The sequence below is a fragment of the Akebia trifoliata genome, chromosome 3 (assembly GCF_017979445.1).
Source record: "Akebia trifoliata isolate Shusen 1 chromosome 3, ASM1797944v1, whole genome shotgun sequence".
Taxonomy (NCBI): domain Eukaryota; kingdom Viridiplantae; phylum Streptophyta; class Magnoliopsida; order Ranunculales; family Lardizabalaceae; genus Akebia; species Akebia trifoliata.
This window is the reverse complement of record NC_141377.1, coordinates 36,941,967-36,963,515: the sequence shown is the minus strand read 5'-3', so window position 1 is coordinate 36,963,515 and position 21,549 is coordinate 36,941,967. Positions and strand designations below refer to the sequence as shown.

General features: G+C 35.6%; 2 protein-coding genes across 3 annotated transcripts; both read right to left on the bottom strand.

Moving 5' to 3' along the window:
- Nucleotides 1-312: 312 nt before the first annotated feature.
- On the bottom strand, nt 313-9,528 carry COG0212 (NagB/RpiA/CoA transferase-like superfamily protein). Its single transcript, XM_086434869.1, has 6 exons — nt 9,029-9,528; nt 5,969-6,059; nt 3,992-4,218; nt 2,989-3,064; nt 783-908; nt 313-667 (listed from the first exon to the last, which is right to left on the bottom strand). Exons 1-6 carry the CDS (start codon nt 9,443-9,445, stop codon nt 519-521), a joined length of 1,086 nt encoding a protein of 361 aa, XP_086290995.1. The 5' UTR covers nt 9,446-9,528; the 3' UTR covers nt 313-518.
- A 2,040-nt stretch (nt 9,529-11,568) lies between these two features.
- PTB3 (polypyrimidine tract-binding protein 3) lies at nt 11,569-21,027 on the bottom strand. Of its 2 annotated transcripts, none has more exons than XM_086434867.1 (15): nt 20,868-21,027; nt 20,156-20,229; nt 19,542-19,613; nt 19,249-19,325; nt 19,039-19,126; nt 16,194-16,326; nt 15,739-15,803; nt 15,589-15,638; nt 15,448-15,489; nt 15,284-15,335; nt 15,057-15,114; nt 14,940-14,953; nt 14,337-14,444; nt 14,110-14,253; nt 11,569-12,266 (listed from the first exon to the last, which is right to left on the bottom strand). In XM_086434867.1, the coding sequence occupies exons 2-15, from the start codon at nt 20,210-20,212 to the stop codon at nt 11,877-11,879; spliced, it is 1,350 nt and encodes a 449-aa protein (XP_086290993.1). In that variant the 5' UTR covers nt 20,213-20,229; nt 20,868-21,027; the 3' UTR covers nt 11,569-11,876. The 2 variants fall into 2 exon arrangements, with proteins under 2 accessions (XP_086290993.1, XP_086290994.1); XM_086434868.1 differs by having other exon boundaries at nt 20,156-20,232; nt 20,868-21,017.
- Between the last annotated feature and the right edge of the window lie 522 nt (nt 21,028-21,549).

Sequence of the window (21,549 nt, the reverse complement as noted above, 5' to 3'; positions counted from 1 at the left end):
CCAAATCCTTCAAAGGGATATAAAAACCTTTCCAATCTCAGTAAAATAAAAATAAAAACAATAGCTAGCAATTGTAGCCAGAAGTGTTTGAAAACTCAAAGTAGCTATAAAAATATAACCAAGAGGAAGCCAAAAACAACAATGCAGATTACATAGGTGCTCTCTTTTACGGTGTTCGGGTACTTTCAGAACATTGTCTTCAACATACACAATTACGCTAACTGATCCTTGGCTATCCAACCGTTCCGAGTTGAGTTATAAAGACACCCAACTGAATTTTAATGAGACTTATTATGAATAACATGAACAATATGTACCAAGATATACTTAAATTAATTCATCTCATTTTATATGAACATACTTACAATAACAGAAGATGTGGGAATATAATTCGTACAACCGACCCCAAATTTTTGGGATAAGGCTTCGAAGATTTCTTCCCATTCTATATTTCAAAATTCAAATGGTTTTTGACATTCAACCATATGTGAAAAACCTTTTTTCTGAAAAAATGGGGATTATCGTTTCCGTCGGGCAGTGGGTGGTAGTTTCTCTGAGGGGCCACAAGGAAGCTTCTGTCCAGTCTCTCGCTCAATTCGACTTTTTAGCTCCCTGAGAATTCGAACTTGGGCAAGCTTCTCTAGAGACAGTTTGTCCCAATAAATTCCTACGGTATTTGCCAATAACTCAGAACAATCAATATCATCTACACAAGGATAATAGAACGGATAACAATGATGACGAAAGTAATAAAAAAAAATTTTGTTTCATGGGTCTCACACCTTGAGGTTTTGGAATCGATGTGTTGGTGAAAATGACTTGGGTAGGAGTGCAGATGATGTCAACTGGAACATCATGAATCAACAGCTTCTCAATCGGAATATCATCCACCAGCTGTCTATCATGCACTGCATGGGGATTCAAAAACCAAACGAAAAGTATAAAACAGGATCTGCTGATGCATATCACATTTTTGTGAAATTTCTAAGGACTTCACTGGTTAAATTTCTTAATTGACTATTCTTCATAATTTTTTTATATAGTATGAATGGTGGGTTTGGGATCCAACATTCAAGAGAATGATACAAATCAAATAATTGTAATCCATGGGCTGTGATTATTATCATTCACCACAAATCTGTTCTGCTTAACTCTTTGGCATGAATGATCAGCTAGGTCGGACCCATCTGTTGGGTGAGCATGTGTGTGTGTGTGTGTGGAAATATACAAGAGGTATGATCTTCTTAGTCAATTGAGAGCTTGTATTCATCAATCCAAGTAGACAAAATAATTATAGACCAATACCAAGTTTGCATATAATGCATCATTGTGTATGCTAATTCAATCCCCTTCAGTTGATTGGTGAGCATGAATTATGAGTGTATGACAAAGAAAGGATCATCACTATTGTCTACAACCCCATTGTTGGAATGGGCAATATGAATCCTATTTATTCATTTAACTCTATCATTGACCATCTCATCAATTACATTTTCCTTATATTTTCTTAACCACTACTTCTCATTGGTGCTATTATTGGTCGTCTTTGCAAAAGCCCAAACCATCTTAAACGAAATTTCCTTATTTTATCTCCTACTTGAATTATTCCTAAATTTCCTCAAATATACTTATTTCTAATTTGGTCTTTCCTTGTCTTACAGTTCATCCATCTCAACGTCCTCATCTCTGTTACTCTTGATGTACAAACAAGTTGTTCTTAATAACCCAATCAGCTCGATAAAACTTGGTTGGCTTTATCGCTGTCATGCAAATAGTTTGATTTGTACGTGCTGATCATATAATATGTGCTTGATGTGGATGTGACATGCATAAGGAAGTGATTCCAAGAAGACTAATATGTCTTTGATTTCAGAGTTCAGTTAAGAATTTTGTGTGCATAACCTCAAGCAAGACTAGTTAGAAAGTAAGGCATGAATATTCTTATCGAACTAAAGTGATTGACTAAAACTTTCACGTTCATGGGACGTTCAAACTCAAGATCCAGAGAAGTGATTTCAAGAAGCGTAATATGCCATCGGGTTTCATACTTCAGTTAAGACTTTTGAGTGTCTTAGCCTCAAGCAAGACAAGTTAGAAAGTCAGGCATGGATGTTCTTATGGAACTAAAGCGATTACTAAAACCTTCATTTTCATGGGATGTTTGATCACAAGATCCAGAGAATCTGAGGGGTAATCTTATCCATGATTCAGCCATGAACTAAAAACTGGTATAATGAATAAAACAGGATCAACCCATACAAAGACTCATCATCATTAGTTGAAGTATATAAATTAGTGGACATCTCTCTTATATTTTGAGTGCTTGATGTGGATGTGACATGCATAAGGAAGTGATTCCAAGAAGACTAATATGTCATTGATTTCAGAGTTCAGTTAAGAATTTTGTGTGCTGTAGCCTCAAGCAAGACTAGTTAGAAAGTAAGACATGAATATTCTTATCGAACTAAAGCGATTGACTAAAACTTTCACGTTCATGGGACGTTCAAACTCAAGATCCAGAGAAGTGATTCCAAGAAGACTAATATGTCATCGGGTTTCATACTTCAGTTAAGACTTTTGTGTGACTTGGCCTCAAGCAAGACTAGTTAGAAAGTCAGGCATGGATGTTCTTATGGAACTAAAGCGATTGACTAAAACTTTCATTTTCATGGGATGTTTGAACACAAGATCCAGAGAATCTGAGGGGTAATCTTATCCACGATTCAGCCATGAACTAATAACTGGTATAATGAATAAAACAGGATCAACCCATACAAAGACTCATCATCATTAGTTGAAGTATCTAAATTAGAGGACATCTCTCTTATATTTCGAGTGCAAGGTACACCAAACCTAGTGTGAAGGAATTTTATGAATCAAGTACTGATAGGTACAGCCTACTACCATGCTTCCTTCCTGAACCTAAATTACCAAAAGAAAGAAGACAAACTAAAAATATTAGAGATAAGGATAAGAGATCATGCTCACCGGAAGTGACGATGGGGGTCGTGTCATCAATGGCTCCCATGTATCGCAACATCCCGTATTCAAGTTCAGCAAAGCCCTGGAAGACCAAAAATGATACTCAGTTATGTGTTAGAAACACAGGTCTACAAGAAAGTATGGTAAAATTATTCCAACATGACTATTGAAATATAAGACAGAAGGAATCAAAGACTTTAATATAGTGAGAGAATGGATGATAATTTCTTGCACTGTTGAGCAGTTGGGTGTGGGTACTTAAGAAAGCCAAGCTCTTTAAATCATGAAAAACATCTCTTTTGGCATTTATGTTGAAATAATATTTTTCTGAAGGCCCTGCTTTAGAGAACACTGATATTTACAAAGTATCAAGAGAAACTGTGAACTCAAGCTTCTCTGTAAGCACAATGCCTTGGTTTTTGGTCCAAACTAGAACTCTCCTTTTTATTATATAAAAGTTTTTTACATTGTTCTGAGTTGTTTTATAATGATATAATGCCATATCCACAACTTCTATTTTTTGGTTTTTTTTTGAGTTTAACACTGTACCCATGTTGGATTTCAACACCGGAACCTGTATCCATGCAAGATAAACCACTGTTTCAGCTCTCTGTTACCTTAAGAATATATAATACTTCTCCCATGAGAGCAAGATACGATGAACTGACTAGCTTAAAGTTGCTCGACCAACTTTTTAGATTCTAAAATCTTCTAGACCAAGTTTTTGACATGATAAAATGTAATAACTTTGACATCCATTTCACATGCATATTCCATTTTTCACACAACAGGGCTATACATTAGCTACATTTATATATGAAAAATCAAGATCTGATTGTACAACGCAAGGTCTTCCATAAGTACCAAAAAGTGTTACAACTGTGTTTGTTTGATTCAATATCATTTTAAAGTGATCATGCAAGTAAGCTCCAATAAAATCCGAACTTTAAAATAATAAAAGTGGAAACAAAATGGAAGTATGGAACTATGGGGATATAGGTTTTATTACCTCACCCTTACCAAGTCGCGCACCAGTCTTTGGGTCGACTGCAACTGACCCAATCACTATTAAATCCACCTTCATTTTCTCATCCAGACCAATGGGCCTTCCATACTTGGCAACCCCAACAGATGTGCAAGCTTCATTGATGGTACCAGGAGCTAACATAAGGGATTTGAGCACGGAGAAAAAACCTGTCCTCAGACGTGGTTGTGGAGTCAATAACTTCTTCCCACCTAATTGTAGATCAAACAAAGTGCCTAGTAATTATATTTACAAAAGAAACTACATTAAATTGAAGTGGAAAAGAACTTGAAAAGATGCAAGCTGGCTAAGTTGGTTAAAGTCTATGAGTGTTGATACCACAACCAGGTTCAAATCCTTTTCACCTGCTAGTCACTGACCACTAACTTGCTTGCTTATTAAAAGGGAAAATTACTTAAAGGACCCTGGTGGAGGGATTTATTTCTAAGTAGTCCCTAAGTTTTGAGCGGTAGCCTAATAGGACATTTATTAAACTTTTTGTTTCTTAATGGTCCCTCATTATTGGCGAACTCAGCACTTTTTATTTACTGTCGAGTTCACCACTGCTAAAACCCACCCATTTTAAATTTTCGAGTTTTTTTTAATAAAATACATGGAAAGATCAATTGAAAACTTGAGATAACGACTTGTTTAGATGATTCAACCCAAAAGAACGATTCTTGATAGATTTTCATCCAAAAACTAAGAAAAAAGTGAAAAAATCCTGGATTTTTTTTTTACATACATCTTCAAAATATTTGAAAATGGCTCCTTCTTCCTTCTTAAATCCTTTCCGATGGAATGGAGTCTCCGAAACTCAATTGAGATGCTAAAAATCTAATTTTTTTTAGATGAAAACGATGAGTTCAAACGATTAAGGCATTCAATCATGAGAAATGAGGGAGATGAGGTCCAGAAGAAAAGAAAAGTTTACTAAATGGACTATTAAGAGACCGCCTAAATCTTAGGGACTATTTAGAAAAAGTCCCTCCTCCAGGGTCCTTTAAGTAATTTTCCCTTATTAAAAAGAAATCAAATACAATTTTCTCTCTCTCAAACAGAAGTAGACATTAGGCTTCACATTTTAAACATAAATGAGAGGGAAGTACAAAATAGGGCACACAAGAAGCCAAAAATATATGTAAAAAAAAGAGATATCCCTTTACTAAAGAGTGTACCAATTGTACTTGCATTATTCAAATTTACTTTTATGCCTTTTTTCCAAGTTCAAATTATTGTCCTTGCTAAGGATATAAAAACAAATCTAAGTACATGCAAGTAAAGCACTAAAAAAATTCATTACCAAATGAATTAGCATCCAAAACAGTATCCCATTCCTATAATAAATGACAGGTGTCGACATGGCACATTTTTATTGGACTTTAAAGCACCTAGGGCTCTTGACCCAGTCATGCACACAGCCCGATGTGTTTGAAGACCAATAAAAATGTGCCACGTAGACACCTAACGTTGTTATAGGAATGAGACACTGTTCTGATCGCAACTCTTACCAAATAGGGGATATCCAATATATTAACATTAAATATTTTAGAAATGTATAGGGCATGGTAATTGTGGTTTCTCACTCATGTTGTTTTCTAAAACACACTTAATAATACTAGCAAAGAGTCATAAACGAATTGTGGATTTTAAAATAGGTCAAAGCCCGAATGGACTCATTCGAGCAAGAACAAACTTAGAGAACATCCAGGAAGTTTGCCAATGTCAAAGGTTCCCTTTCACTCAGCCAAAAACCGGTTCAAATCGACTAGTTTTTTAAAACTAGGCAGAATCGGCCAGTCTGGGTTGGCTTTGAATTGGTTTGGACCGGATTGAGAGGAATTGACTGGATTGACCAGATCAAACCGGATTCCATGTGTACCAATTCGATCCAAAATTCGACTCTGAAAACCATGCAAACAAAATGAATAAATAAACATTAATAAAAGAAAAATAACCAACCTGAAAGGGTTAGGAAGCGAACCTGCTTCTGTGGGGAGTCAGGATTGACTTTCACGCACTCTGCGACTCGAAACACTTCCAATTCACCCAACTTCCAAAACCAACAATACATAAGAAAAAACAAGCTCAAAGTACACAACCCGACCCATTAAGTGTCCCACCTACAATTCTAAATTGTTGGACTCAGATGATTTAAAAACCAAAATCATACGTTTTGACTCTTTTTTTCTTTTAAATATATAACTAATTAATTTTCATGACAATACATGGATCAAACAATCAAAATGCCTATTCAGAAAAAATATCTGCTTAGTTGTAAAATCTTACAAATAAAAATATGTCACTAAATATTGTATCTATTCATGACAGTAAATCAAAGTGATTTCGTAAGAAGAAAGATTCGATGCATTGTAAAATCTTTCCAAAATTGTTTAGTAATAAGTATGATATATTTATTGTATCTATCTGTATATATAATTAATTTTGTGCAACAGTTTTTTCTATATATTACCTGTATCATTCTAGCTAGAGTGGTGCTTGTAGGGTTTGAGTTACATTCTTCTTGGGGAGAGATGGAGATTTCATTCTCGATTTGGTCTTCTTAGTTATTGATCATTGTTCATCACATTTAATATGTCTATCTGATGGAGACTGCATTGTTGAAGACAACAACAATACCAATGGGGGAAACAAAAGTTCCCCTTCTGGTATGCGGTGGTCCATTTAAGAAGTTGTGTTGCATAGCAGTGGAATTAGAAGAAGTCTCAGGGTCATCTCCTCCTTCAAATGATGAGTTTTGAATTTTTTTTCTTTCTTTTTTGCTCTTTATTTTTGGGATGATTTAAATATTTGTCTTTTGGCTACTTTTTCACCAAAAAGCCTGCATTCAACCTTTGGTCGTTGGGGCTTTTTTTTTCATTTGTAAAGATGTTTGTATTACTACCAGGGTAAGCTTGTATCTCATTACAAAAGGAAAGTTGTTATGGAGAATGAAATTTTTAACAATGTCAATTAGGATATTATATGTTAGGAATTATTCATAATTATAAAGTTCTTTATACATATCTTGGTTGATGTAATGTGGATAAATAGCCTGTTAGGGTTCCTTAATAATGATTATCATCCAAGAATCATCAATCAAGTTTGATTCTCTTCAAGACATGAAGGGAGGTTATGAAACCAGATCTATAATATCAATACCCATAAACTTCACCAAACATATGACAACTTGATTTTCTATAATATCAAACCAGATCAGATCATGTTTTTGGATGACATAAGGTGAATGTGGCCAGAAAACTTCCCTTGCTAACTTAGTAAGGATTATTATTATTATTATTATTATTGGCCAAGCAAAGTGTATTTCATTATCACATAGACAGATAAACATACTAGCCTTACATAGTAAGTGTCGTTTTGCCCACGTGGATCACCATATTAAGAATCAAGCACTACATGCCTCTATATGTCAATGAAAAAACAGATTAAAAAAAATATAAATATAAGAGTGTTGATAATATAACGCCTTTTTTGGCGCACGCCCCCTGACATGTTTGTTCATAGCACAGTAGATGTTTGACATGTGGCATGAATGACTTCAGCAATAGAGAGAAAGCTTCTCTCTCTTGCCTACACATCCTCTGCCCACAAATTTAATTTTTAAGATTTCAAATCTTAAAAAGGGTCATTTGGCCCACATTGATCATCATTTTGACAACAACACAGCCTTTTAGATTTCATAAGAATATTCATATTAAAAAAATTGTTTTTTGAGCTTGATCCAAGGTGTTGAAAATGGACGGCCACCGAGAACCCAATTTTAAAAATAAAATTCAACGCTGAAATATAACTATTTTTAAACGTTTATTTTTTTTTTTAAGTTCATATAATTTTGTCCTCTACAACTTCATTGCATCGGATCATGTTTATGAATGTCACAAGATGATCATATGAGAAAGTTTTCTTTTTCTCATTGTGGGCAAGAGAGGGAAATAAATAACTTAATAAGAAAAGTGTTTTGTCTCTCTGGAACTAAAAGTTTAACCATTAATTATTTGAAATTATATTTTATAGAATTAAAAATATATATATGAAGTATGAAAAAGTTCTAGGAAATTCTTATACAAAATGGGTAACTTAAAAAATTCTCAAATAATTGTTAATATATTTAAAACTACGTGTCAAAACGGGTTAAGCGGATTGATGCTTCTAATCTTCACCCAACCCATTTAATAATCGTGTTTAGACAGGTTGACACTATTATGACCCAAATCCAATTAGGATCGTCCCAAACCTACTAATTTTGTGTCGTTTTTGAGTCGTGTTAAGATTACCACCCTAGTATGGCAAGCCCCTTTTTTTTTTGGAACCCCTACCATAGAAGAGCCCATCCCCCCCCACCCCCCCAATAATCGCCTCCCCAAGACTCAAATCTTGGACATGAGGTTGGCTCTGATATCAAATATTAAGACCCAAAACAAATCTTTAAAAATATCTAGGCGTCAATAGAGCGGAAAGTTTAAGTCTTAACCTAAGGATCGTAATAAATTTGTTCCACTAAAAATATGATTTTAAGGAAAAAAATTTCAAAAATTAAAATTCTTTTTTAAGTAATAAACTTTAAGAAGGGATGACCCATTTAAGCTCCAATATTTAATTTATACAAAAAAAAAAATTGAAGAATTTTATATAATATATGTTATTTTTAAAATTTAGAACAACTTTAAATCATGTACAATGTAAAACAAAATAACAAAATAAATCGGTTGGGGTACCCATCCAATAAAATCTAATGGTTCCGGTTCCTATCGGTTCGGTTTCATATTAGACCGGTTCTAATCGGTTCCAATAAAGAAGTTGTCGTCGGAACTGGGGTTTTTGGTTTGGTTCGGTTCCAGATAAATAGGTACCCATTGACCGCAAGTTTTGAAAGTGGGAAAAAATGAGATACCAATCAAAATTCAAAACTCTCCCTTTGTTTTGCCCTAAAATGGGCGAATTGTCCAGAAACTATAGAAGGAATTATAGACTGAGAGAAAGAAAGAGTCGAAGAAATCCTACCTTGTTCGCAGCGGCTGCGGCACCAACGAAATTGGGGATTCGGTGATGAACAGGACGAGGGTTTTGTGCGATGTTCTCTGCCTCCATTAAATCCCAAACCCTCTTTCGAATTCTCCATTTCCAGGCTTTCGGATCGGATATCTCACTCTCGGCCGTTTCTGCCATTGCTTCTCGAGCCTTCGAGTCGAGTGCGAGTCTCTCGGCCTCGAACCCGACCTGGTCGAAGCTTTCTCTGTTTCTGCTGCTACACACTTTGCAGAACTTTCGAATCTGAGAATTCGAGAAACATAGTTTCTCGGATTTCTTCGAAGTATAGATGAAAGAGAGAGAAGAAGAAGAAGAAGATTTGGGGGTTTTGTTAAAGATGGATCCTTTGAAAGCAAACGCAGACGTAAAACGAATTAGACTGGCGTCCATGGCTGTAAAACTTTGAAGAGACTGTTGTTTCCTTCTATAATTAAAAAAAGGATAAGATGTTGACGGATCAGATTTGCGTCGTAACTTAATTAACATGCTACCAGGTCCTTCCTCAAACAACCCCTCCAAATAAAACACGTGTTGATTTTGGATTGACCCGTGTGGACTCAAGTTCAATCTTGCTCGAGTGACACTGTAGTGAGAGACATTTCTGACGTAGAGGTGTGTGGGAACCATAGATGCTTTTCATTGAGATATAAAATCTGAAAATATCACTTGTGCCTCACTGAAAAGCATTTATGAATCCTACACACTTCCACGTAAGAAATGTCTCTCACAATGTTACTCCAATACTACTCTTGAAAAAAAAAAATTCATGTTTGAATGAAGATTAAATTTTTTTTATTGGATCAAAGCCTTATCCCAAATAGAAGATGGGGTCAATTAAACGAATCGTATTCCTTCATTTTCAATTTGTCCAAAGTCATCTCTTCCATTATTGAAAACATGGTTTTTAAACTCGGTATCGCGTCTCGTCTCGTTCAGCTCCGATATCGAGTCGTCTCGGACGAATTTTCCGATACGTTTGAGACGTCTCACGAGATAACTCGAAAATTTGTACATAAGATGTAAAACTCGGTCAAAAAAATCACTTTGTGAGTTGATCTCGTTCAGCTCTGATACCGAGTTAACTCGGACGATACGTCTCGGTCTCGGACAAGTTTAAAAACCATGATTGAAAATGAGGTATTAAAAGTCATGATGCAATATAAGTAGCATAAAAGCATAGATCTTTTTCTATGTCCTTGCCATGTCACTCATGTACAGATCGCATATGAGTCGTTTTTTCATATTTTAATCATGATCTCATTTGTAAGTATCATTTCCCCTAAACCCTTTTCATTTAGAAAAGTGAAATCGTAGATCCAAAAATCATTTAAAACCTGATTTGCTCTTAAACTATACTGTCCTTATGTTTGTATGATAACGTTGGGTTTTTAGGTTCACATTACCAACTCTTGTGCTTTTTTTTATTAGTCATAATGACATTGTTCAATCCCAGGCATGGTTTTTAAACTCGTCCGAGACCGAGACGTATCGACCGAGTTAACTCGGTATCAGAGCTGAACGAGACCAACTCACAAAGTGATTTTTTTGACCGAGTTTTACATCTTATGTACAAATTTTCGAGTTATCTCATGAGACGTCTCAAACGTATCGGAAAACTCGTCCGAGACAACTCGGTATCGGAGCTGAACGAGATGAGACGCGATACCGAGTTTAAAAACCATGATCCCAGGACTCCTTTTATTTCTTTTTTAAGCTCAAAGCAGCTAGTTCCATCCATTATCTGTTATAAGGGTGTCTCCATAAAATGTGGAAGAACTCGCTCATGAAGGTCAATATTGAAGTCGATGCATTAAACAGCTCAACTGTTCTCATTTGTGTGCAAGCTATTCATGGTGTCAGAAAGTAGGGCTCTCAATTGATGGACCATATCAAAAATCCAATCCATTCCAATCGGATAACTCCATGTCTAGATCAAGGATTTCAATTCCAATAAGAAATGAATTATAAAAAATTACAATTTTTTTCCCAAGGAATTTTAGTCAATGGGTGGGTGCATCAGATGTTGTGAAATAATAATGTTACAGTTTTATAAACTCACAAGTGGTGGAAGAAAATAAAATTAGAAATTCAAAATAATTGATCCGTATTGTATTGGCATCAAAATCATCATCTAGTACCAATCCAGAAAACTGGTTTTGGAACCATGTGCTGCACATCATCAAATCATAAACCCACAGGTCCAAATTTGAAATGTATAAATGAACGGGTCTAGGCCAAAGCCTGTGCCCCAGTCCGTCGACACACCCTACTCATGAGCCACCACTTCGCTGGGCCAAGGAAATTAAACTTCGCACCAAGGGGGGAAAAAACCCTCTCTCTTACAATGTATATAGGTAGGTCCTTTTGAGGATGAATGGCCTTGAATTCAGCAGACATTGTCAGAACAATGGTGGGAAGTAACAAATATCACACTAACCTTCAACAAATCTTTGATCTTGGATCCGTAGGGAGACACTAATTTGGGTTGGTAAGGGAAAGTGCAGCTTGAGATATGAGATGCAAGCCATATACTCCACAAAGGAGAAGAGAAAGATACCTGGTAAATAATGGCACAAAAAAAAGCTCGAAACTATCCTCCAGAACCCTTCTAGATACACGACAACTGAATATCCCACAAATATCAAAGAAACCTAGAAAAAAAAAAGGTTAAAAGGCACAAAATTCCCCATAAAATAGAAGTAAAAAAAGACAGGAAAGAGCATTCCACTATTCCTAGATTACATTGATACAATAGGGGGAAAAGGAACATAGATAACCTGCTACCCAACCCATAACCATCTTTCTTAAGATGGTTTGCCATTTAGATGGTCTGCAACTGGGAGAATGATATCCGGATGATTGACCCATCGATGGAAGTAGCATGCTTGTACACAAGAGCCTCTGTGGCCTGCTCTTCAGTCTCAAACAGGACCAATGCCTGCTTCTTCCCATTCGCCTCAAAGAGTTTGGTGTTGACTATGGTGCCATGCTCCTCTAGATGGACCACAATCTCCTCCTCTGTTATGTCCTGAGGGAGGGTGGACAGGTGGATCATCTTGGTTGGGGAGCAGCAGTAGCGGTAGTTCTTCGCAGCATTGCGATTGAAGCGGTTGAGGTTTGAATTCGTGTAGTCATGTGTGTCTGGAGCTGCTGTTATGTTTGGATACTTCGAGAAGTTCACCTCTAATCGCTTCCCAAAAAGCATGGCACCCTATACGAGACGCGAAAACAGTAGTCAGTAACCAATGAAATAGTGCCTCAAATCCAAGGAAAGAACTTATGGGAGAAGTCATGTGAGTGGTTTAACCTTTGGACACCATAGAAAAGATCAACTGTGACAACCAACTGTATTGATACTATAAATAGATAAAATGTCTCATCTCTATTTTCATTTTCAAGAAAGACCAGAGCTCAACACAAGTTTTTTGAAGTTGCAACACATGCCTCGTCCCGTGCACTCTCAACCAAAAGAGAGCAAGTGAATCAATAAGAATACCACATTACCACTCCAAGTTATCTCAGTTCGGATAGAACCATGAAAGGATGAGGTGGGAGGTTGTAGGCAAGGATACACCATCCTATCAAGGATTGTTTCTAATATAAACATTAGTTAGTGGTCAAGGTCAACTAACTCCATTCAAGACCATCCATTAAAAAGAATAACCCAGAAGTTGTTGCCCAAGGCATAGAAAGGCACTAATCTCAGGTCTGCCTCCCATGTCCTTGCAACCAACACTCCTATATTTTTTTTTTATCAACTTTGAAGGATATAGCACCTCACAAACTGAAGAAGAAGAAGAAGAAACTCACATGGATTTTCTCTCAGTTTATTGAATATAAAAAAACAACTCTCGTCTTGAGATTTCTCCAATTGTTAGATATGGTGTGATGCCAAGAACCTTGGTGTGATTCCAAGGTAATTCTTTTATCTTTTCTGTCATCTTTTTTTCATATTTCACCATTATTTTTTCTGTTTTTAACTCATAAAGAATCCATCAAGCCCTAAACCTACACCTTATTGCAAAATTGAGTTTCACATACCTAATTGGCCTTGATGAAACCTTCCACAATGGCCAATAAAACTTTTTGGGCCAATAAAACTTTTTGGGCCTTAAACCTTTTCTTGAAACCATTTCAATAAATAAAAACACCACCACTTAATTAGCCTTTCTTCCACTCTTCCTAAAGTAGAACAAATCGAAAATCGATAAAAACCTAAGTTATCCTACATCAGATTTGGTGTGTAAGGATAGAGTTGGCAGTAGTTTTGGTCTACTCTTTTCTTTTTTATCTTTAATTCTTTTTTCCTTCAATTATCTGTTGGATAGGTCTACTTGTCCTCCCCATCTCTTCTTATTCGATTTTCTAATATTTTTTTATATCTATCAAAAAATTAATAATAATAAACCTCATTTTGAATGTTAGGAGTTAGTAATTGTTCATTGTCTTTGTTTCTATTGCATTATATCCCATCGTATGACATTTGTTTAGACAGATATGTGGCATTTCGATCCCAGGTATGTGGTATTAGCACTTGTAAACTTTACCAACTTACCAAGTTGGCACATTTTTTAATTGTATCACATTTTGTTCTGTGATATTTGAGAATCACTGTCAAACCCCTAATCCTTCCTAGACTTAAGACAGCATAAATATTGATAAGCCATGTTAGAGTGATGGTAAAAGTGATTGGGCTAGCATAGACATATTTGTTTTTTAAACGAATAAAAGATTTATTTGAATAGACAAATATTATTCAACCACTATTTTGTTTCGGACTAAAGTTCAAGTCTTAATTATCAAAAATCAGTTCTGTATAGTTTGGTTCAGTTGTTCAGCAAACATAAAGATAAAGACAAGGCCACTCAGTGTTTCCAAGAAAGTTCTAACAGATTCCATAAAACAAAATTTGATTTAAGAAAATTGATTTCAGTGGAACCTATGCACAATCACTTATTTGAAAACATTGGTACAACTTCCACGACAACTATATCCATGCAATAATAGCAATAAATATCCCTACAAAGCAAGAAGAAAGACAAATGAAGTCGAACCTTCAAGAAATGCACAGCTAATTCAGCCTGGAACCCATCTCCCATCTGAACAAGAGCGTGATCTGGCTTGTTACGAAGAAGTTTAATTCTCACAATGTTCCCATAAATGGAGAACAGGTTGAACAGTTTATCCTCATCGATTTTCTGAGATGTAAGTAAAAGGAGAAGTGGTTGGCTATGAGGTGACAGGAACAGAAAAAGCATCCAAGGACGAAGAAATGGCTTACATCAGGGTTTAGATTAGAAACCAGGACAGTGCACCTTTCATTAGTACCACTTATCCCAGGAGGTAACCCTCCTCCAAATGCAGCTGCGATGGCTGCAGCATTACCCATCTAGAGAATAAACAACAAAGTTCAATGAATGTGCATGTTTCCACAAAAAATAAAGCACAAAAAAAGGGGGGAAAACTTCAATCAATGAGTCAAATCTGCCCTCCCTACATTTGTAGTACTTGTGGGACACATGGCACTGTGGATTAGGACTCCCAACCCCGATGAGATCTCCAGACAAGATTCAATTGTCTTGAGTTACCCTGCCTATCAAATAAATGGACTTACACCATATTTTTTTTTAAGTTCCCCATAGATGGCAGAGTGGATAACTAGGTCCATTAAATAGGACAAATATCTGGCTTGGGACATAACGGAGGTAGGCTATGCAAGTGGTGGACCCAATCCCTGCACATGCGCCACATGTAAACCACATGTGAGGGAGATAAGACGTGAGGACGTCTGGACTATTCAACAAAGCAACCACCAAATAGCACAGTTAGGGCTTAGAACAAGAAAACCTGTATAAAGGTTCAGAACGTAGCCTGAAACACCAACCTGTGGAAATGCCACTGAAACAGGGGAATATAAAATGTGTACATCAGTTAGAGGTTGCAAAACTAATAAACATATGTATATATATAATTCTCACGAAGGAAATAGATAAATAAGCACCTGCCCTGGCCCCAGGAGGTTGAAGTGCATACAGACACCCAGCATCACCATAACCAGACTGTTGCACAAAACAAACAGAAAGAGACTCAGATACTTTAGCAGAGAAAGTCTGAGGAACAAACATTAAAATGATAACCCATAAAGCTTGTAAAGAAAGAAAAAAAGGTTGATGATGAGAACTGCATAGAAAACTTGGGAAATACAATGAAACAAGGGAACATACATACTTGTGAGGATTTGCCTTTCTGTTCAGAAGGCAGATTTGGGTTTGTAAAATCTCTGCAAATAGAAAGAGCGTGGTTCAACAGCATAATCAGGATGATAATTAAAACAGTGTAATTAGAGCAGCAATATTTTAAGATATTGATAGTACAAGAAGCTATGGGCATACCTGGACCGCTCATTATTATAGTTCACTTGTAACTCACTAAGGCTGGAATGTGAATAAAAGAAAAGGTTAAAAAAAATCACTCTCAGCATGGAAAGAAAAAAAACCAATTAAACAATATTGCTAAAGCGCTTGAAGACATACTTTGAGAACTGAATATCCAACTGACAGCAACCATCATAAATATTACGTCCCTATAAATAAGTGGCCACGCGTAAACCTATTATTAAATCAACTGCCAAGCTTAAACAACTCACTTTCAAAGAAATTTTTCAACGGAGCTATATTACATACTTGAAGGGCATTTCTGGCTGCAATGGCACTCTGGCGTGATTGGAACTGGATAAGGGCTTGTGAACCTACACAATTTGCACAAAAAGAAGAGTAAGGACCATCCACTGGGCTCTAGTACATTTTTTTTTATTGGTAATGGGTTCTAGTACAATAGTTATGTAGTAGTACTGGTTCTTATACAATTAGAAAGGTGTCAGCTACCATTCACGAGCTCTTCCAGCACAATTACATTTTTGACACCCCCCCCCCCCCCCACCAAAAATAAACAAATAAATAAAATTAATAATAATAATAAAAATAAAAAAATAATAGACAAGTAAGAAACTATATTTACTAAAGGAACTTTTAAATGACATCTCAAGTGAAATGAATGCACAATCCATCCAACCAATCTTAAAAGCCTGAAAGTCAAATTAAGTGAGACAAAGAGAAAGGGAAGACTGTAATAAGCTGACCAGCTGACTTCTGAAACGTGACGATCTTCTCCACAAATCCATGAGGAGAGAACACTTGATGCAGCACTTCCACTGTTATAGGATAGAGCAATTGATGTATTGTAACTAAGAGAATTCGATTGGGTTGTGTATCCTGAGAGTTCCCGACAGCAAACCAGTATGAACAGGAGAGAAGGATAGAGAGAGTGAATAGAGAGAATAGGTATAAAAAGGAGAAATAACCATAGAAAAATAAAATATTGCATGAATTCATAAGTTATCAAGAAAACAAACAATTAAGCATTTCAGGTTCAAGAAAAGGAAGAAAGCAAGAAAAAGAAAACTAACTAACTTATTCCCATGATTTCCCCCCTCCTATATGTGATTCATAGTATGTCATGCAGTATGGATAGTTAGTTATATGAAAATAAACAGCTGTTCATTAGGAATTCATATATATGATGTACATGATGGCTATAGAAACTCAAATATGCTTTCCCCAAACTAATTTAACTGCACCCGAAAGCAATGGTCAAACTTGGTCGATCCTCCAATGCTCATGTGACTGTCATAACTTCAAACAAAAATTTTAAAGAACTAAAAATACATGCAGTCATGATGCTTGAAGGGTGGGCTTATAACATCTTCTCTAATAGAAAAAGACACCTTTGGGTTATCATTCCTGCGGTTATTGCTTGGGGTCTTTGGAAAGAGAGAAACAACTGGGTGTTCCAGGGCAAGGAGAGCAACTCACATACGGTGTACATGGAGATTTTATGGCTACTGTTTTTGGGGCTAAGTTAAGCAAGGATTTTGTCAGGTTCTCTTTTGACGACTTTGTATTTAGATGGGATAGCCTTTGTAACTAGTAGGTTTTCCTTTTGTCTTTTTCTGTTTTTTTGGTTTTCGGCTTGGGGGCACTCTTGGCCTCCTTCGTATCATTTTTCTCATTTTGTTATTTATAAAATCGTGGTACTTATAAAAAAAAATAAAAAAATACAAGCAGAACGCTGCCAAACATGAATCAAAAGAAGACTTGGGCCTTGTTCTATATGAGCACTTGCTATCACCAGAAGAAAAAAACTAGAGCCTTCTGAACTAAGCATATCGAGAAACAAATATTTGAGTGAAACTGGATAATTCACTTGGAGGTGACTGGAATATTCACAATTGACACCAGAAATTACAGCCCAAGTAGTCAACTACAGCATCCAAACAAGTAAGTTGATCAGGCAAGAGCTTTTATACTGAGCTGACCAGACAAGCACCTAGGCGACTTGACAAGTTCAGGCACTCAAGTTGGAGGTTTGGGGTTTTGCAATCTTAAGCTCATGACTCATGAATGTAGCCTCACTGGAAAAATGGTTGTGACAATTTGGTATTGACGAAAATAGTCATTTGGCCAAAGAAATTCATGCAAAATACCTATGCAACACTTTTGGATGGGGGACTAAGAGCCCGTTTGGATACACATACAAAAAAGTAACTTTTTGACTTTTGAAAGTTAAAAAGTTAAAAAGTCTGTTTAATGCATTTTAGAAAACTACTTTTAAAAAGTAAAAAATTCTTATATTTTGAAAAGCAAAAGAAAACTACTTTCTACTTTCTAAAAGTTACTTTCTTCCAAAGTACTTTATTCGAAGTTACTTTCTATCCAAACGGGCTCTAAGAAGGTTAATTTGTTGTATGGGTGCAGCTATTGGAAGGGTATTCTAAAAGTCCTCCATGAATTACCAATATTAAAAAAAAACCCATGAATTTAGGAAAATAGTGGGTTTCAGAGTTGGCAAAGGTGTTAGGGTGTGGTTCTAGGTGGAGAAGTGGTTTAGTGACACACCTCTTCACTTGTAATCCGTTGCTTTGCTTCTAATTATAATAATAACAAATTTTAAATAAATAAATAAAAGAGGGCCATAGCCTTTCATAAAGGGTAAAAAAGGGTCATTCATGATTTCATGGTAAAGTATGATATAAGATTATCTAGGGACTCTAGTTTTAGGAGGAACTTCAACAATTGGGAGATCTACTTTTTAGCCAATCTTACTACCCACGTTTTTCATATGCCAATCTCTACTTTGATTGACATTGTTCAAGTTTGGAAGAGTAGGACAAAAAGGAATGTTCTCAATAAGCTCTTTTACCAATTTGTTCATCATTAAAGAAGGGTAGATTTCACGGCTTCTATTATTTAGGGTTCTAGAATCCCTTCAAAACTAGCCTTCTCCTAGTTGATGGTCAGGGATAAGGTCCTCTCTGTTGATCATCTGATCACACATGGAATCATCATTGACTTTTGTTCCCTTTGTGAAGCTAGTGGAGAATCTATAGACCACCTCCATATTCATTGTAGTTTTGCCCATGCTATTATGTGTCAATTTTTCCATCTCCTCAATAGTGTATTGATTTCTCCTAATTGTGTATTTCTTTTGTTTCAATGTTCGCAATCCATTCTCAAAGATCTGAAAAGAGAATTTTGCAGTTTGTTTCCACTAGGGAATTGTCGGGGCTTCTTTTGGAAGGAAAACAACATGATGATTTTCGATGAAAATGAGCGGCTAACCACGATGTGATCATTGGTATCTTGACTTCTTTTTTTCTTTTTTCTTTGATATCACAGGGTTTCCCGACACCTCTTTGGGATGGAACTAGTCCTTACGGTCATACACCCTAACCCTGCAAAAGTTTCCCAATGTACAACAGGGTTTATCAACAGACATGTTGCTACTGTAGATAATATATGCACCACTACCTATAAGAAGGAAACAAAAATATTGCCGAAAAGGGGGTTCTTTTATACATCAAACCTCACAACCAATTTTGCGTATACATCACCATTTAACAAGAAAAATACATGAAGCCAACCAACCTGGTCTCCACTTCTCTGTCCTTGAGCATTCTGATCCATTGTAGTCAGTTCCTGATGTGAAGAAAACTGAATGTATACATTCCTCCCTCTGTAATGGCACCATCAAAGTTCAAACTAGGGAGTCTGACTTGTAATAAATATAAATAAAACAAAATATTTTGGCATGAAAAAGACTTAAAGAAATATTTTGTGCTTTACATATCAACGTACCTTACACTTGGCTGGATATTGTTGTAATACTGCAATGCAGTTACAGCAGAAGCCACATCATGCATCTGGAGAAGTGCCTGTTCAATGGGGAGAAGATACAGAAAGAGACCAAAGTATAAAATAGTGTTCTTTTCTATAAGACTACACAACTATCTCTGCCATGGGACATAACATTTACCCGTACAGAATCTACATAAAAAAGAGTGGTACCAATCTACATGGTAGCTTGGCTAGGAAAAACTTGCAGCTACAAACTACAAATGCTAAAAATCCAAAAGCCAAAATGAAAAAACCTGGTTTTTAGCACGCAGCATCACAAGTTTAGTAACAAGACCGAATGGTTGGACCAGCTGAAGCAGATCATTCTGAACAAAAATAAAACAGATAAGGGGGTGTGTTGTTAGAGAGCAAAATGATAGATAATAAAAGAACGAAATTTCTGCATGAAGTAGGAAAGAGGGAACCCCACTGATGCAGCCTTTTTTTAGTGCTAGATTATTGGTCTAAAACCCGGATTAATGAAAAAAGAATTACATCAGGATAGCAGACAGTGAAAAAAAAACATCTCCACCTCTTAACATGAATCTTGATCCTTCTTTCATTCATGGATTTAGGCCCTGTTTGGATAGAAAATAACTGTGGAAGAAAGTAGCTTTGGGAGAAAGTAAAAAATAGTTTCCTTCTGTTTTTTAAAAAAAGTAAAAAAAGTTACTTTTTAAAATTAACCCAAACAAAGATTTTAACTATTCAACTTTAAAAGTATAAAAAAATTACTTTTTTTAGTGTATCCAAATGGCTCTTAGAAAGAATCGAATCGAAGCATATAATTAGTTCCGTTGAGTCCAGATATTTCATTATGAAGATGATGTTGATGATGATGAGATGGGAAAGTGGGAACAGGTATTACCTCGGATATTTCGTGCCCCACATTGCGAACATGAATTACTTTGGAAGGCTCCGCCATCTTAATATAGTAATAGACTGCTGAGACAAAGCAAAACATTGAATTTTCTATCTAATCATGTTGGGTAGAATTTATCAGAAAAAGGAATGCTACCCCATTCGCCGCGCAAATCCAATGGGCGAGTGAGGCAAAGCATTACTTTTTTCTGCTAAAATTCCACATAAACAGGGTCTCCATCAACAAACACTTAATTTCAAAGTTGGAGAATAAATATATGATTTTCAGTAGATAGAGTTGCACAACTGAAATAAGTCTTTCTCATTCAGGTATTTCTAACCAAACAACCCTTTAAATTATGAAACAGTCGGAACAAATTGTACCAGAAAATGGGGCAAATGAGGAACTTTTACCAAATAACTCCGCGTGTCCCGAAATCCTTCTTTTTTTTTTTTTTGGAAAGTAAAATAGAATGATAAAAATCCTTCTTTTTTTAAATGAGCGATCTTGAACTTTACATCAATATAATTTTAACGATGTATAACAAAAACCTATTCGTACTAAGGCCATAATCGATTTCCAATCGTAAAAATCGTATAAAATTGAAGAATTGAGAATAAAAAACCCATCTTTCGAATAAACATTTGAAATTAAGAACGTAGAACGCACATCGGAGATCAAGACCAGAATACGAGATTGAGGAAATAAAAAAGTTAACCTGGAGTGATGCTTTGGGGCTTGGCTGAATTTTGAGAGTTCGAATCAGATATACGGAGATCAATTGGTGGGCATAGTTGAGTTTTCTTGATCTAAATTCCACAACTTGTCTTGGTCATGGAATTTGGAGAAAGAAAGACGAGTTAAGCCCTAGACATGGATTTTGTTTTGGCAAATTTACTTAGTGCACCCTAGAGGAAGGGCTTTTTTCTAAATCCGCCCTTACTTGAGGTGATTAACTTGGTCGTCTTAGATGTTGTTTGTTAAACTGAAAAAAAGAAGTGTTGAATAGCATTAAGCACTGAATTAAAGTGCTGAAAAAGTTATTTATTTAGATGCTGAATCATATATGTTACACATTGTTGAAGCTGGTAAATTGTCTTTGTTATCCTTACAATTATATTATACATTGTTTGTATATTTCAAATGCCTATTTCTTATCAAACACAATAAAATATATTATTTCTTATAAAATTAAAATATAATTTATTTTTAAATAATAAATAATACTTAAATCTTCAATTTATAAATAATATTTTCTATTTATAAAATTAAAATATAATTCATTTTTAAATAATAAATAATACTTAAATCTTCAATTTATAAATAATATTTTCTATTTATAAAAGCCCACAAATTTCAGATTAAAAATAATAATGTCATACAAGTCACCAAAATTTGAA

What these genes read in the sequence shown, in the direction of transcription:
- PTB3 (XM_086434867.1), bottom strand. Translation starts at nt 20,212, where the DNA reads ATGGCGGAGCCTTCCAAAGTAATTCATGTTCGCAATGTGGGGCACGAA. An exon ending in TGGGGCACGAAATATCCGAG is followed by an intron (nt 19,614 to 20,155) that starts GTAATACCTGTT and finishes ATTTTTGTTCAG; the next exon opens with AATGATCTGCTTCAGCTGGT. An exon ending in TTGGATATTCAGTTCTCAAA is followed by an intron (nt 15,490 to 15,588) that starts GTATGTCTTCAA and finishes TTCACATTCCAG; the next exon opens with CCTTAGTGAGTTACAAGTGA.
- COG0212 (XM_086434869.1), bottom strand. Translation starts at nt 9,445, where the DNA reads ATGGACGCCAGTCTAATTCGTTTTACGTCTGCGTTTGCTTTCAAAGGA. An exon ending in GACCCCCATCGTCACTTCCG is followed by an intron (nt 909 to 2,988) that starts GTGAGCATGATC and finishes ATCCCCATGCAG; the next exon opens with TGCATGATAGACAGCTGGTG. An exon ending in ATCGATTCCAAAACCTCAAG is followed by an intron (nt 668 to 782) that starts GTGTGAGACCCA and finishes CAAATACCGTAG; the next exon opens with GAATTTATTGGGACAAACTG.